Source organism: Bactrocera neohumeralis, chromosome 5 (genome assembly GCF_024586455.1).
Source record: "Bactrocera neohumeralis isolate Rockhampton chromosome 5, APGP_CSIRO_Bneo_wtdbg2-racon-allhic-juicebox.fasta_v2, whole genome shotgun sequence".
Lineage (NCBI taxonomy): Eukaryota > Metazoa > Arthropoda > Insecta > Diptera > Tephritidae > Bactrocera > Bactrocera neohumeralis.
In genome coordinates this window covers 40,687,987-40,703,234 of record NC_065922.1, presented here as the reverse complement: position 1 = coordinate 40,703,234, position 15,248 = coordinate 40,687,987, and the positions used below count along the sequence as shown (strand labels likewise).

The 15,248-nt window shown below is 32.4% G+C and overlaps 1 protein-coding gene across 20 annotated transcripts in view; it reads right to left on the bottom strand.

The window, feature by feature from the left end:
- The window catches only part of LOC126759958 (voltage-dependent calcium channel type A subunit alpha-1), a 142,278-nt gene that overhangs the window by 36,429 nt on the left and 90,601 nt on the right, over positions 1-15,248 (bottom strand). For 17 of the 20 annotated variants that reach the window (XR_007667128.1, XM_050475234.1, XM_050475237.1 and 14 more), the window contains 3 exons: positions 10,984-11,166; positions 5,432-5,526; positions 1,750-2,028 (listed from right to left, as the gene is read on the bottom strand). Coding sequence is in view for 19 of the 20 variants with exons in the window: in XM_050475234.1 (XP_050331191.1) it covers positions 1,750-2,028; positions 5,432-5,526; positions 10,984-11,166 (557 nt within the window). In the remaining variant the exon portion in view is untranslated. Of the gene's footprint in view, positions 1-1,749; positions 2,029-5,431; positions 5,527-7,050; positions 7,143-10,983; positions 11,167-15,248 lie in introns of all 20 variants that reach the window. The other 3 variants (XM_050475235.1, XM_050475223.1, XM_050475226.1) reach the window with 1 other exon arrangement.

Sequence of the window (15,248 nt, the reverse complement as noted above, 5' to 3'; positions counted from 1 at the left end):
ACTATACATTTGATGCTTACGACTACATAGCGTTTAAAAGCATAACAAGAGATATAAACAGCGAAATGTATTGAATAAGAATACATATTTATACAAACAAAAAATATAAAAATTATGTCAACTGCGAGATAATTGCAAATAAGCTTATGGCAATAAGATTTCTTTGGCTTTGTGATCATCAGCGCTAAAAAGCTCCACAAAGAGATGTGTACACATATGTAAACATGTAAACAGAAGGTGAAAGCTTCGTCGAAAGCCGTTAAGCTTCAGTAAAAAGGGGATTAGCACGCTTATGCCAGATATATCTTATGTTTTAGCAACTGAGAGTAATTAGCGAGATTCAATTTTATTAAAAAAAATACTTTTTAAAAATACACAGACTTAGCCGTAAGTCTACACGCAAAGTAGCAAGCTTTTTAGAAATATTCATTATAATTATAAAATAAACTATGATTACTTAATTCTTGTTTAGTTATTTTATGCATGTTTAGTGAAGGGTGATACTTCAAAATCTCCTGCTTGAAGTATATATTTCTTTGCCCACAGCGACACATAACAGTAAAATCATTTGTATCTGCACTTATTTTTCAATATGAAACAAATACGAACAAGTAATAATCATTTAATATAAAGTAGGGGCTTGCATGAGCTCTGCAATATGCATGACTATTAAAAAACAAACGGAAAGTAATCTTGGAAGATGATGTGAATATCTATGAACATTACTCAAAATGTTATTAAATATATATGTATATATAATAATGATTTAAACGAAACCACAAATGAGTTCATAACTAATAATTACTGAAGTTCAAAACTCCAATTATTATCCTTTAAAAAACATTAAAGCGAAACGGGGGAAAACATATATTTCGAGTTAACAGAAGATTCCGCTGATCTATTGGGAAACTTTGTTAGACAAATCAATACATTACAAATAATTTGGACGTTCCGCTTAATTTCCTTATGGATTTATCCTATGATGCTCTTTAAGCACACCATCAACTCGTAACTAACAACAAAACAAAGAACATTTCTTATGGGGCAATATTTTATCATAGACGTTATAGGGTAATGTAGATCTTATGGGGTAATAAATTTATTCATAATGGCTGTGACTTGCAATAAATTAGGGTTTTAAAAACTGGTAAAAGCGGTATAGGAACTGAAACTTTATATTACAGCGTCCACTTTAATAGCTATAAGCGCACAGAGGAAATTTAGCCCACTTGGAAAGTAATAAATATAACATTTGGGACTTTTCTATTGCCTTTTCCAGGTGGAAAAGCTTAAACGGCAGTGTTCCCGAATTCTTCGAAAACCACTTTTTACCAATATTCTTACAGTAACCGAAGTAACCCATCGATTTCCACCCATATGGCAGCTGAACTAAAAAATTTAAGCCATCTCATGTGTGAAACTGAAATGTTTGTTACTTATTTAAAAACAACAGGGGCGGTGAAATACTCACATTAAAAAGTCGAAATAAGTGATGAACAATAAGAAAATGACAATGAGAATTGGTACAAAATTCAAAACTACGAAACATAACGAAAGTGATGAAACACAGTAGTATCGTAAAATAAACGTACAAATATATACTCTTTCAACAAATGTATGCTTGTTTAATCAATACTATTTTTTTTTTTTTTTGTTGTTTGGTGTTATGAACAAAAGTTGTTAACTGTACACAAAGTGAGTAAATGAAATAAAGGTAAATACACATAGATATATTAAATTGATAATTACGTCGCATTTGGATCATATTCAGCCCATATACGAACGAACTCGTCCAAATGATGGGCACCCAATATACTGGAGTCTCTTGTAAGATAATCAAAATTATCCATAATAACGGCAACGAATAAATTCAACATGAGGAATGAGCAAAAGAATATAAATGATACAAAATATGCATATGCCAGCGTTGACCCGCATGTTTCGTTGCCTTTGTCGGCCTCTTCATCGCATGGCCTCCCCTTAAGGCACGCCAGCATAATGTTCGGCCACGCCTCGCCAGTTGCACATCTATAAAGATTATTCCAAAAATATTAGCACTCTGCACTATAATATAGAAATCGTCTAGCAATCTACATACTTATAGTATGCTACAATACATTCTGGTTGTTTATACGACTAGAAAGATATATATATACATATATATATTTGTATATGTAAGTATGTATTGCGAGTAATATTCTAACTATGTATATGTATAAAACAACCATAACTTTTATAAAATATATACATACAAAATGTTGTTTATTAATTGGATTTTTGCTACGCAATCGGTGTGTATGTGTGTATTCAATTTTTCTAATATTTAAAAAGCTGCTAACTAAGTTTAAGCCTATATTTGGCAACTCGTGTTGCAGAGCAAACAATTAAGCTACTGAAATTTATTGCACCAATGAAAAAAATTCTAATTTTCAATAATATCTACATACATTATTTAAAGATGAACATTTTTGATTTTAGTAGAGTCTCGACATTTCTACAAATTTTGTGGCTTCTGTGAAATAGCCTCAATATTCAATTTAAACATTTAAACTAAGCGCGAAACTACTTATTCTTCTGGTTGTGAGAAGTTGCCGAATTCAGCAACTAAAGGTAGTTAAAATTTGGCTTAACCAGAGGTGGCTGTGTTAGCATAGACTGTATCAAGACAGGTTACTGGCTCTAAGCAAGGTACATCCTGCCGCCAGAATAGGCGTTTTGACTGGAGAGTGCCCAATAAGCTCATATGCGATGAGGTTTCATATCTTGCCGGGCGAAAATCACCAAAGCTTTATGGAAAAAGAGGGACACTTTCTTTTCAACTGTTCAGCTGTTACTAGACTAATGTTAAAACATCTCGGTAGGCTCACTTTCGGAAAAATTGATTGGTGGGATTGATATTAGTCGCCTTAACAAATTTGGTATACTTGTAGACCCAAAACGTTTCCTCTAGTTTTGCATATCACAAAGTACCAGCTTTCACAGTTGTCCAAGTGGGTGCTAATATTACTTTTGGAGCGGGGATCAGCTAACCTAACATAAAGGCATTTTAAAACTCGTTGGTCAGCCATTGGAGGACTGCCGAAAATATTGAAGTATTTATTTACAGCACTAGCAAAACTAGCATTGAACAAATGGTCTAGAATCGCTACAAGCTCAAGTAGGAAACGATTGGCATACGTGTGCTGTGAAATATGTAAATTCCGCGAGGCAAAGATACCACATTTTTCTACGTTTGGTTGAAGTCCTTTCACGTTTTGGGGTACACTCATTAATAATCTCAAAAGTTCCTTAGGAGCGGCAACTTACTCTTTGTTTATTTGTTAATCAAAATGTTCTAAAAAATTTGCTAACAGTAAGTAATCGCTCTATTAGTCAAGCTACTTTATCTTCTGACTGTGATTTCTCTGATATATGTGATATGGTGTACATATGTATATGTTTAATCTTACTATTTATTGCCTTTGTTTGTGAGTTAATCAGTTTTGTCGGTATATATGTATTACTACTAAATAGACGTATAGCATAAAACTATTTGTTTTAAATATGTTTGTATAATAATATTTGTTTATTTGACGAAAACAACAATTTAATGAACTTTGAACTTTACTCTTTTGTACCTGTGTGAATTTGGTGTGTTTTTTAAGTATATTTGCTATTTATTGAATATAGTTAACAAACACCAGTGCAGTAAAATCTATAAACTGGGAACTGTAGGATTGAACTCTAAAAAATTGCAAGCACAAGAAAATAATAAATTTCTAAATGAGCATGTGTATAGAATGTCTATAAGTGTAATTGTGTTGCTTTATTTTCGGCAAAAGAATGGTCATACTTTATCAACTATTTTATATGAGTATAAAGAAAAATTACAAAAAGCACAAATTTGAAAGAGTTTACAAATATTTGGACAAAATCCCAGTTGTTTTCGTTGAAAGCTACCGCAATCGTTAGGAGCAATGATATATTTCATTTAACTATTTTGTAAAGACCGTTAAATTTACCAACAATGTTAACTGATTTCTCATATTACTCATCTTACAATTTAATTCTCAAATAATAACTATTTTCAAAAACGATGAAACCTATGATCAAACTAATGATCAAACTTCGGACAGCGATATTCTGTTTCTGAAAATCCGGATAGGTTACAATAGATTTTGAAATATTCTACACAGCAGTTTTTTGTTAAAATATGTACTTTCATATTCGGATAATTTAATTGGTAACACTAAACCTTTAGAGGTAATCATTATTTTCGTTCCCGTCTTTAGAAAAATATTATCTTAGAATTTCAGCATAACCAAATGATTTTGATTTATCCAGGTAAATTCCAAGCTACGGACGAAAATAAAATCACAATTTCCAAATGTTACGATTTCATAAGATCTGCATTCGGCCGCTGAAGAGAATGAATTGTGGTGTTCGCTAAACGTTGATGGATCCATAATAGGATTATCGTACATACGCCTCACTGTAAAAAAGCAGCAGTTAGGCCACAGAACGTCGACTTTGAATACTCCGCGTAATAAAAGTCTGCAGTCAAGCGTCTTAGAAGCACTAGTAGAATTTATCAGACGAGTTGGCTTAATAACAACCCACTGATTAATTTTGTACTGGCTTCTTTAATGAATTTGACTTTAATGTTTCGGGTTGTAGAAAAAGAAAAAGAGAGAGCTCTATCTTTTATTATTAAAGGAGCATTCGAAAGAAAGAATATTTACGATAAATTTGTTGACTTTTTAATTGACTTTAGAAGTATGCAGAAACTTATTTTACCATAGACAAATGTAAAAAACATTTCTATGAACATTAGCATAAGTAAAGACTATTAAGAATGTACTCAATGAAGTTGAGCTCATTAATAGTTAAAAAAAACCTCAGCGTTAAAGTAATTTAGTTAAGGAGTACTATATTTTACAGGAGGGGTATACTATGTGCACTAATTTATACTTGAAGAAATTTTTAAATTATGTCTATGATATAGACTACATGATTTAATGAAATCTGCAAATAAAAATATTTCAGTCTAATTGATTGATTTTTTACCGGTTTCAACTCTATATTTGTTATAATTTGTACGTCTTTAAATATTTTCAGGGATTTTGTCCATTCACTAAATGCCTTAGATGTAGGAACATACATACGAGTATATGATATGTGGGTATAATATAGTTGCATTAATCCTTGAGGTTATGTATTCACCTATCTATATCTATCGTTAACAATTTTAATAAGAAATCGTTCTAGTTTTTATAATTTCACATTGATTTTCATATATATCTGAAAGTATATAGTGTCACTAGAAAATTTTAAGAGGCGCTAAGAATTGCATAAAATTATCTTTTTTTGTTTTGTTTTTATAATGTTCATTATATTTTTGTATTCGTTAAACGTTTAGAAAAAAGAGTCCAGCGAAACTAGATTTACATACCTGAATAGCAACATGACGCCTTGTATAAATGATTGGAAGTTGTTGTGCCTAGTAATGGTATTATCCATTGTATCTAGTTTGATATTCCCAAACACCTATGCATGTAGCGAATGTGATTTAATTTTAATAAAAAATCAGTTTTTGTTCTACTATTGTTTTTGTTTTTTTTTTTTTTTATTTGTAGAAGAAATGAAACAAAGGTGGTGATACAAAAGCTGGAAAATTATGAACAAACTCAAACCAAAAGAATTACATAACAAACAATGAATATAAGTACGAAAACATATTCGAATTTGCTTTAATTGTTATCGCTAGATTACTTCTTTAAATTTGGCAGTAAACGAAATTATGTTTTTAAATACAATTGGCTTGTCATGAAACTGTTTTTATGTTCGTGTTTGTATGTTGGTCGACACTTTGTACGAAAACCAAATAATTAAGTAAAACGAACGTTCTAAGCCTTCTACTGCATAAATCATATATAGGAAACTGAAACTGAAACTGCTTACAATAATTACATTTTTAGTGGGGTTAGAAATACTCGAAACATAAAACTGGGTAAAAGTGGGGATGTGAATACAGTAAGCACAAAATGTGTTTACGATCGTGACACAGCCCCGGTGAGAAATTCAAACAGCATTTAATTTCAACAATTACTACAAATATTCTTTGTGATTTTAGCAAATTATGTTGAAGGGTGGCTTTGTACAAACATTGTAAGGGTTCATGATTGTGATGGCGCTTTCTGTGTGTGTTTGAGTGTGTTAGAATTCCAGAGTGTATTAAATACTACCTCCAGCGAAATTCTCAAACACTCTTAACTATACGTTAAACTACATATGTATATGTATGTATGTATGTTACTTTACTTTTTTGTTAATTTTAACGGCAATTTTTAAAACAAATATCCAACTACGCTTGTTCGGTACGATTTTAATTTATTGCAACATTTATTACTTGATTTTCTTGCTAAATTACGGGCTTAATATGTTTGTGGTGGTGTTTTTACAACTTCCTAAACAATATATGTATTTATATACATAAAATGGTATGAAAAGAACTTTTCCAAAAGTCGTTGTATAAATTCAAAACTGTACGTAAATATTAGTTTAATGACATTCCTCAAACAACAACTCGATCAGAGCAACGAAAAAAGAATTAACTCTATTCGATATATATAAATATACATATATATATGTATGTACGATATTTGTATACTGTGTACTAGCTACTGTAAATACTAGACTATCCCCCAAAGAAAATTGTTTTGCAATGTATTTGTATGCATGTTCTAGTATATATGTATGTGAGAACTCTTGAATTATATTTTGTAAGTAGGTTTGGGTATGCAATAAATATTACTGTTGTAAGGTTTTTTTTTTTTATTTTCGTTCAAAAACAACGCCAACACTATTCAAAAGAGCAACGGCAACAAATACAAATATCATATAGTATGTATGTACTTATATGCAAATATTATAAATAGTAAATATTAGTTATACGGGTATATGTAATATATACGAATTTTTAAGTAACTTTACTTGTAAACAATATTACTTGTAATAAATAATTACTTTGTTTGGCAATACTTGTTTTAAGTCAACATTGTTTTTGTTTACCGAAAAAGCAGCATGATTCCACCGGAGAATGACTGAAAATTATTGTGACGGTTGAGTTGCGTATCCGGATCATATTTAATATTTCCAAAAACCTTTAAATTACGCACATTTAACCATTTCGTTTTCGTTTTCAGTTTAACGATTAATTCATTTTAGTTTTTTTTCGGTTTTTTGTTCGTCATATTTATTTGATTTGCATTTGCAATAATTGTTTGTAATTTGAGCGTTGACATATCATTTTCAGTTTGGTAATCGTTATTTAGTATTTGTACAATATATAAATATAAATATAACAAAAGATTATTAATCATGTTATCAGTATTGAGATGAAATCCTATGCTATAAAGATATTGCTATGTAACTACTTGCTCTACTAGTTTATATGAACGCTCTCGGTTTTTCATCAACATACTAACGGGACATTTGGACTGCTTAAGTTTTCGAAATGAATTATTTGTTGCCAATTTGAGAAAGCGCTTCTATTTGAGTTGATGAGACCACCGAGTAACGCAAGAATAATAAGATATTTTAAACTCTACGAGAGTTTCCAAAAGAATGGACACTACAATGATTTGAGGCTAGAAAAATAAAGGTTTTGTTAAGAGTTTCAAGAAAACTGCTTAAAATTTATAAATTAACTTAACAGCTCACTTCATTTATAACCGCGATCAAAAGAATGTCTATCACGTGGGATGGCGTGCAAATACTGCAGCAAGAATGTCTACATTTATAGTATATCCGTTAACCCCATTAAAAATATATTAGGTTTTTAGCAATTACCCGTCTGTAGAAGAACAAAGTGGTGGGGGCCAATGGATGGTCGGCAGAGCTATTCAAAGTATACGTCGGCTAAGAAATGATAAGGAGCATGCATCAGATTCCTTGTAGAATATGATCGGACGAAAGCATGCCCGCTGACTGGAATTTAAGTGTGCTCTGCCCAATCCACAAAAAGGGAGACTCCACAATCTGCCCAACTACCGTGGGATAAGTCTCCTAAACATCGCATATATGTAAGTCGAGCGTATTGTGTGAAAGATTACAGCCCACCGTCAACAAACTGATTGGAACTTATCAGTGTGGCTTCAGACCTGGAAAATCAACAACCGACCAGATATTCACCATGCGCCAAATCTTAAAAAATACCCGTGAAAAGGGAATCGACATATGTATATCACCTCTTCGTCGATTTCAAATCTGCTTTTGACAGCAAGAAAAGGAGTTGTCTTTATGCTGCTATGTCTGAGCAATACAAAAAGCTCCGCCAGGATTGGGAAGGATCTCTCCGAGCCGTTCGATACCAAAGAAGGTCACAGACAAGGCGACTCCATATCGTGCGAATTCTTCAATCTACTGCTGAAAATAATAATTCGAGCTGCAAAGCTGAATAGAGCAGGCGCAATCTTTAATATAAGTTTGCTGCTGCTGGCGTACGCTGTTTATATTGATATCATTGGCTTCAACAACCGCGCCGTTAGTTTTGCTTTCTCCAGACTGGATAAGCAGGCGGAGCAATGGGTCTGGTAGTGAACGAAGGCAGGGAGAATAATCTCCTGTCATTAAAGAAACAGTCGTCGCACTCACGACTTGGCTCTCACTTCACTGTTGACAGTCATTACTTCGAAATCGAATATAATTCGACGCAGTACCCGCCGGGGGAAGCAGACAAAGACCTCCACTCCGTTAGAGAGATCAGATTGAGAAGGACCTGGCTGCACTTGGCAGTTCGAATTGGTGCCAAATTGCGAAAAGAAGAAACGACTGGCGCGCTGTTGTTAACTGAGCTATAACCGCGTAGTCGGTTTCTACGCCAGTAAAGAAGAAGAAGAATACAAAATTTTATATTAAAAACTTTTGCGAAAGAGTCCAACATTCATTTTTCGAAGAAACCGAATGGATTAAGAAGACATGTGTATCTTATCAACTTATGTATGTTATTAATCTTAGACTCATTTAGTTTCGTTCGTATCCGAAATACATACTTGTATATACTTATATTGACCTAACCTCATTAACTCAAATGAGCTAAATTTATATAATGGGTATATGAGACTATTTTAAGGGTACCTCAGGGATTAACCGATATTTTTGATAAAAAGTCAGTCATAGGCGCGGATATTTACATATTCGGGATCTGGGAACTTTATTATAGGTCACTTTAGCTTAACAAAGCATTTTATGGGGTCTCACTTAATGAAATTTTATGGACATGGTTCGTTTACGCCCATCTGTAACACCAATCTCCCTGGGAACATGTGTACCAGTTTTCATTAATATGTACATATATCTGAATTTTGGCACAAGTTGTCGCTTGCGCGAAGAGGCGAACAGATAGCCGGACAGGTAGTCACTCGGAACTCCTGCCATCTTGAAAGATGGAGTTCCGGACGAAGACACAAAAAAAATTCAGTTGTTGAACCAATTTTATAATCGAACTCGGATTTCGTGCATAGACTCTTTGACAATAAGGTTTAGTTCGTTTTGAAAATTAAAACGCCAAACACGATGGTTTAGTGATTCTTTTTAATTATAGATAGTTAAGAACATGAAATAATTCGAAATATTTAAACCTAAGACATTACTGTATTTCATATAGAGGTAGACTCTCTAGTAATTTTAAAATGCTTAATAGAATAAAACCATCTGCACCGAAACCGTATTAACCCAATTGAAACTTAGGCTTATATGGATCGTGGGGGAGGAGAAATATTGGCTTCATGAATATATATACATATAAAGCCGTCAATGGCGCTATCCTAGATCTACTTTAGAGTTCTGGATTCACGCTAAGATGTATGTATTAATCTCAGCTGGGGTGAATTCTTTTGAGAGTTGGCGAATTTTACCATTCGGCTCTTGTCATTACCATACTCAAATGCTGACATTACACACGTGTTCAACGCAATGAAGTCCAGATTTGAAATAGTTCGCCATTTAAGTTGAAACTGATGGGGAAATAGACTTGAAAATTATTTTGTGAAAATTTTTAATATTTTATTTTTAGAGACGAATGATTTCATTGATTCGTTAAACGAACTTTTTTCATGTTTTTGTGCTTTTTGAAATTAAAAAGTTGGCAACAATAGTACCGTGACTCAAATCAGTGAAAGCGGTGTCAAAATTTTTTTCGCATCTACTATCTTTTCAAAATCTGCTTCCGGCAAGTTTTCACTTCTCTCAGACTTTAATCGAAGAAACTAGAGCTCGTTATGAAGCAGAATGCTAACCACAATATCGAAAGGTTGGAAGTCATCGTATTATTAAATCGAATTTTGATAGAAAAAACTATTCTTCCAGCCCACTTGTTACATATGTACATAGTAGCCTACGTCAGCGTTCTGTTCTGTTAACGCAATAGCTTTATAAACAAAAAGTTTTATAAATTAAAGGTAGTAAGATTTCATAAGGTGAGCTTCTAGTAAGTATATCTTATGAACATAAGCAGTTAGTATTAGAAAGTTTTAAGCAGTGTCATAAAAGTCATCGTGCCACCTGATTTTCATTATTTATAAGTGAGTTTCCATAATATCAATTAACAAAACCTTCACTCTAAAGTTTTTCTAAATCTACTTCCCTAAAGGATATATCCATAATCATTTAAAAACATGATGAAATGATGCCAGCTATTTCTTTCATATTTTCACTAACCCACCACGCTAGAAATATAAAATTAAGAAAATAAACTGACCTAACCACCCACATTGTTTGATAAAAATGTACAAGTTAAACGATTTATATTATAAAATTTTCAAATAAAAAACAAATTCAATAAAAGAATAAACAATTCACAAAATTATATGCAAAGAAAAAGTTTTATGAAATAGTCAAGTATTTTCAATAAATAAATGGAAATCATTTCTTAAAGGCGGTAAGTACTTTTTAGATTTTATTGTTATGTTTTGATGATATTTCATGTTTTCATTTCACACTTACCTGCATTCCAATAATAGCATAAATAAAAAAGAGCATGGCTATTAACAAACAGACATATGGAAGTGCTTTGAACGATTGTACAAATGTCCACAACAGGATTCGTATCGTGTATCCTTGACGGAGTAATTTTATGAGACGCGCCGCACGAAATAAACGCAGGAAGCCAACGTTGATTGAGTTCGACTGTAAAATATTTTTGGTCAAGAAATGAAAGAAACAAACAGATCAATTAGCGAGCACTTTTTCGTGAATTTGTGTAACGGTTTTATTTGTCAGGCAGTGTGGTAGTTCCTTGCTTTTCAGCAAATATTTTTGTTATTTTTTTTTTTTTTATTTTGTATCTTTTTACTATCTGAGGGGTTAGTTAAATACTTATTGATTTGAACTGTTTTATTAGTGGTAAGTGAGTGGTACGTACAAAATTTTGTAAAATTGTTAATCATACGTTCTTTAAGTAAAAGGGTTAATTTGGAATGCTAATAAAACGGTGAAATAATGATCAAGACATTACGAGTAAAATTTTCAAATTTTGACATAACTTAGATTTTAGAAAAAAATACATAATAAATTAAAAAATTTACACACCAATTACACATAATATTCGCTATTTAATAGTAATTTAACAAAGTGAGTGTGAATATTATGTTAGTAGACATTCTCAAAAATAAATGTATAGTCAGAAATTTGTAATTTTGTACAAATGCCGAATTCGCTCTTATTTATACATACGTTTATGAAAATATATATAAAAAGATACTTTCAATAATATAGAAAAATCGTCCACCGAATCTTTATATTTTCAAAATGCCAAATTATGCGAAAACTAAAGATGCTATAGTACATATAAAAAGCCGATAAGTATTTAAAATATTACAACATAAGTATTATAGGATAGTCGTATTCTAGAAAACCTAAGTGTGTTAGCTTGTCGTAAGGGTGATGTTAAACCAATTTGAAGGTCTGATTGTCACACTAATTCAATTTTTAGGTTGTAGCCCGTTATTGCTATCATTTCCATACACGCAAATAGGCGCGTATATAGTGCAATGCATTGCGTCTTAGACCAAAATATTTTACGCATAGACTTTCCGTGTCTACCATAGATCTGTAACTACTGCATACCCGCAGCTGCCAGTACACTTTTGACACGTTTCATTAACTCCATATATGCATAGACGGCTGGGTGGGTATGGCTTAGTAGTACAAGTATTTATGGTAGCACGCAACAGCATCCATGACACGACGTGTACCGCCTCGCAGTGGCTTCTTCAGCGTAACTGCCGTGCGCATGCAAACCTTCAATTACAACCGGAAATCACACTCATATAATTTTAATTGCATGTGACGTAGTGTGCCGTTATTGCTGAGCTGCTGAACTGCTGGCCTCGTGATTACGCTTATAGCTGCTTAAATATACGTATGTTCTTCAAATATTATTTCTTGTTTTAGGGCACTACACGTAGTAATATATGATAGCAGTAGTGACAGTTTGAATATGCGCACATTTAAAGGAATTATACTTAAAATAGTTTTGGTATAAAATAGCGCTACTATTGCTTTATAGAATATAAGGAATATATACATTAATAGACTAGTTAGAAGTAGGGCAATGCGTTAGCATATGCTGTATAAATATAAATTCATTATTATAAGGTTACTTAGCGCAATACGAAGGATAGAATGTATAACGTTAATAAGCAGGATATTTACGATCTATACAAACATAATTTCTTAAATAAAGTAGAGCAGTTAAATCCATTATCTGCAGGTGTAGCATTATGTTACAAACTAATGACCTATCTGCCTAAAGATAAGAGATTTCAGTAAACATATAATAACCATACATTTTAAAGGGTTTTGAGAATTAAAGCTTTTAAAGTGACATTTATAAAAATCGGAATTCCAGTCAGTTGATAATATACATGTGGACATTTAGAGCCGTGAAGAGGTCAATCAAATTTGAGCGTAAAAAGCAGTTGAACTATGGTATGTACATAACGGTATACTTAGCGTCATTTAAAATGCAAAATGCCGGCAAATGATTTTTCGTATTTTATCAGTTAAATATATGTGTGTATGCATATCAATTTCAAAAATGGATATTATTTTTGCGCTTTGCATTTTATGTGACGATAAGTTTCTATGCGAAATGGTAGAACAGTATATGCATAAGCGAATTGGTTGGAGTATCAAAACAAGCAAATAAAATCTATTTTATCGTGAGTCGAGTATAAGGTGCTGTAGTTCATACACAGTAAAAAAAAGCGTAGAAATTTTTGTTACACGCGTTCTTACAAAAACTACAAACCTATAATATGTTTCTAACAGTTCTTGCTTGTATAACAGTCGGCATTTCGTGCTACTATGATAGATACAAAACTTTTTTTTTATAAAAGTGCTTCAGTTTTGCGTAGGCACCAAGAACCAGTAGATTCTTAACATTCGTCATTTTCATATAATAACGTGAGAGCTACTCGAGTTAACAAATTTTAAAAGAGACTAAATAGTTAAATCGAAAAGCTTTCTCCTTCATTTCTGGCATTAGTAAAATTGAATTCTTGCAACACGACTAAATTTGGAACTATCAGTAAAGTATAATAGTAAATAATAGCCGTGCACAAATTGATTTTTTCTGAAACCTTCGCTATGAAGTATTGTCTCCCTGTCTGGAGCAGGGCATCACGGAAACAATGGAGCTTTTGTGCACTTGTTCCGCTTTGGCAAGACTACATTACCAGCTTCTGGGGTCCTCACGGTATGATACACTGGACGAGGTATCGATAGTGAGGCCTCGGAGTCTGTTAAAATTTGCGTCAAGCGCAGGCATCCTATACGATGACTACTCCTCTTGGACTTAGCAACTGAACTCCATCTGATATCGCAAAGGACCAAACTGGTATATGCGTGGCTTATTGGCCTACCAGATTAACCTAACCTAACCTATGAAGTACTGAAGCTGTATTTCCTTAATCTTGTTGTTGTTTAAGTGTATTACAAAGCAATAAATGGGAATCAAAAAGCCATCATAGCAAATTGCATGTTTTCTAAGCTAAACTATGTCAAGTTTTCGTACATTAGGGTATAGTGGGAAGCTATGGATCAAGATTATTGGAATAAAGTTCTATTGTAATGATTTAATTTTCATCGACTAAATTTACGCTATTTTACAAACTTGTTGGGTATGTGAGAATTGGCAACTAGTGGACATGTACATACGAGTATATAGTTTGTAAGAATAAATATCTCTTGGAAATAATTGTAACTTTTGTTGTTGTTTTTACTTACATCCTGGAAAACATGGAAACAAATTTGTATTACCATTGATTTGACATGGTGTTTATCAATTAATTAGTATGCATTAGTGGCCCGATCAGTTTTTACAATCGATTAGATATGTACCCGTTTTGCATGATGTTGTAGTTGTTTTCGTTTATGCAGTCGAGATTTGCATTTAATTATATTTAATTTTTTTGAAATTCACGAATTTTACGATGCAATGTGTAGTTGATGTAGTTTTCGATATAAATTTTTTTCATGTTTGTGTTGTTGTTTTTATCATCCGTGTGCAAATTAGCATTCGTATATGTGAGAGTATTTATATATATGTTAGTTGTGTATAGATATTCATATATTATGGTACGTTTTGCATTCAGAAAAAGATGCAATATTTAATTTTGAATTTTTGGTTGCCACAAAACATCATACACATAACGTTTACAACGATTACAGTTGCGGTTGTATTAATTAGGATGCATCATTGCAGCGATTGATATGAATTCGTTGCGTGTACATATATATTTTATATAGAAAGATGATGGGTATCATTGCGTTCCGAACATTTCGTGCATGTAGTGAGAACAGTTCAATTCAATTACAAAAGTTTCATTACGAATTGTTTTGGTTGGTTTTGAAATTGTGATAGATTCAGACAGTATGGTTGTTGTTGCAAAAAAAAGAAGAAACAAATAGAAAAGTTGTCATTAATATCTGTGAAATGTTTGTAAAAGTTGCAGTTTGATCTTTAAATTATATCTAATATTTTATGTTTTTTTTTTTATTGAAGTTAAACAAACAATTTGGTACGGTGGGACGCGTAAACAGTTAGACAAGTATTATGAGTACATATTGCTCTCAAATGCACGCTAGGGTTCAACAAGCAATGCTTTATCGCAACCAAGCAAATGAATAACACATACATATGCAGATACGAACTAGCAGGTGTGTGGGAATTGGGGCGATAAGTCGCTGGATGAACGATGTAATAA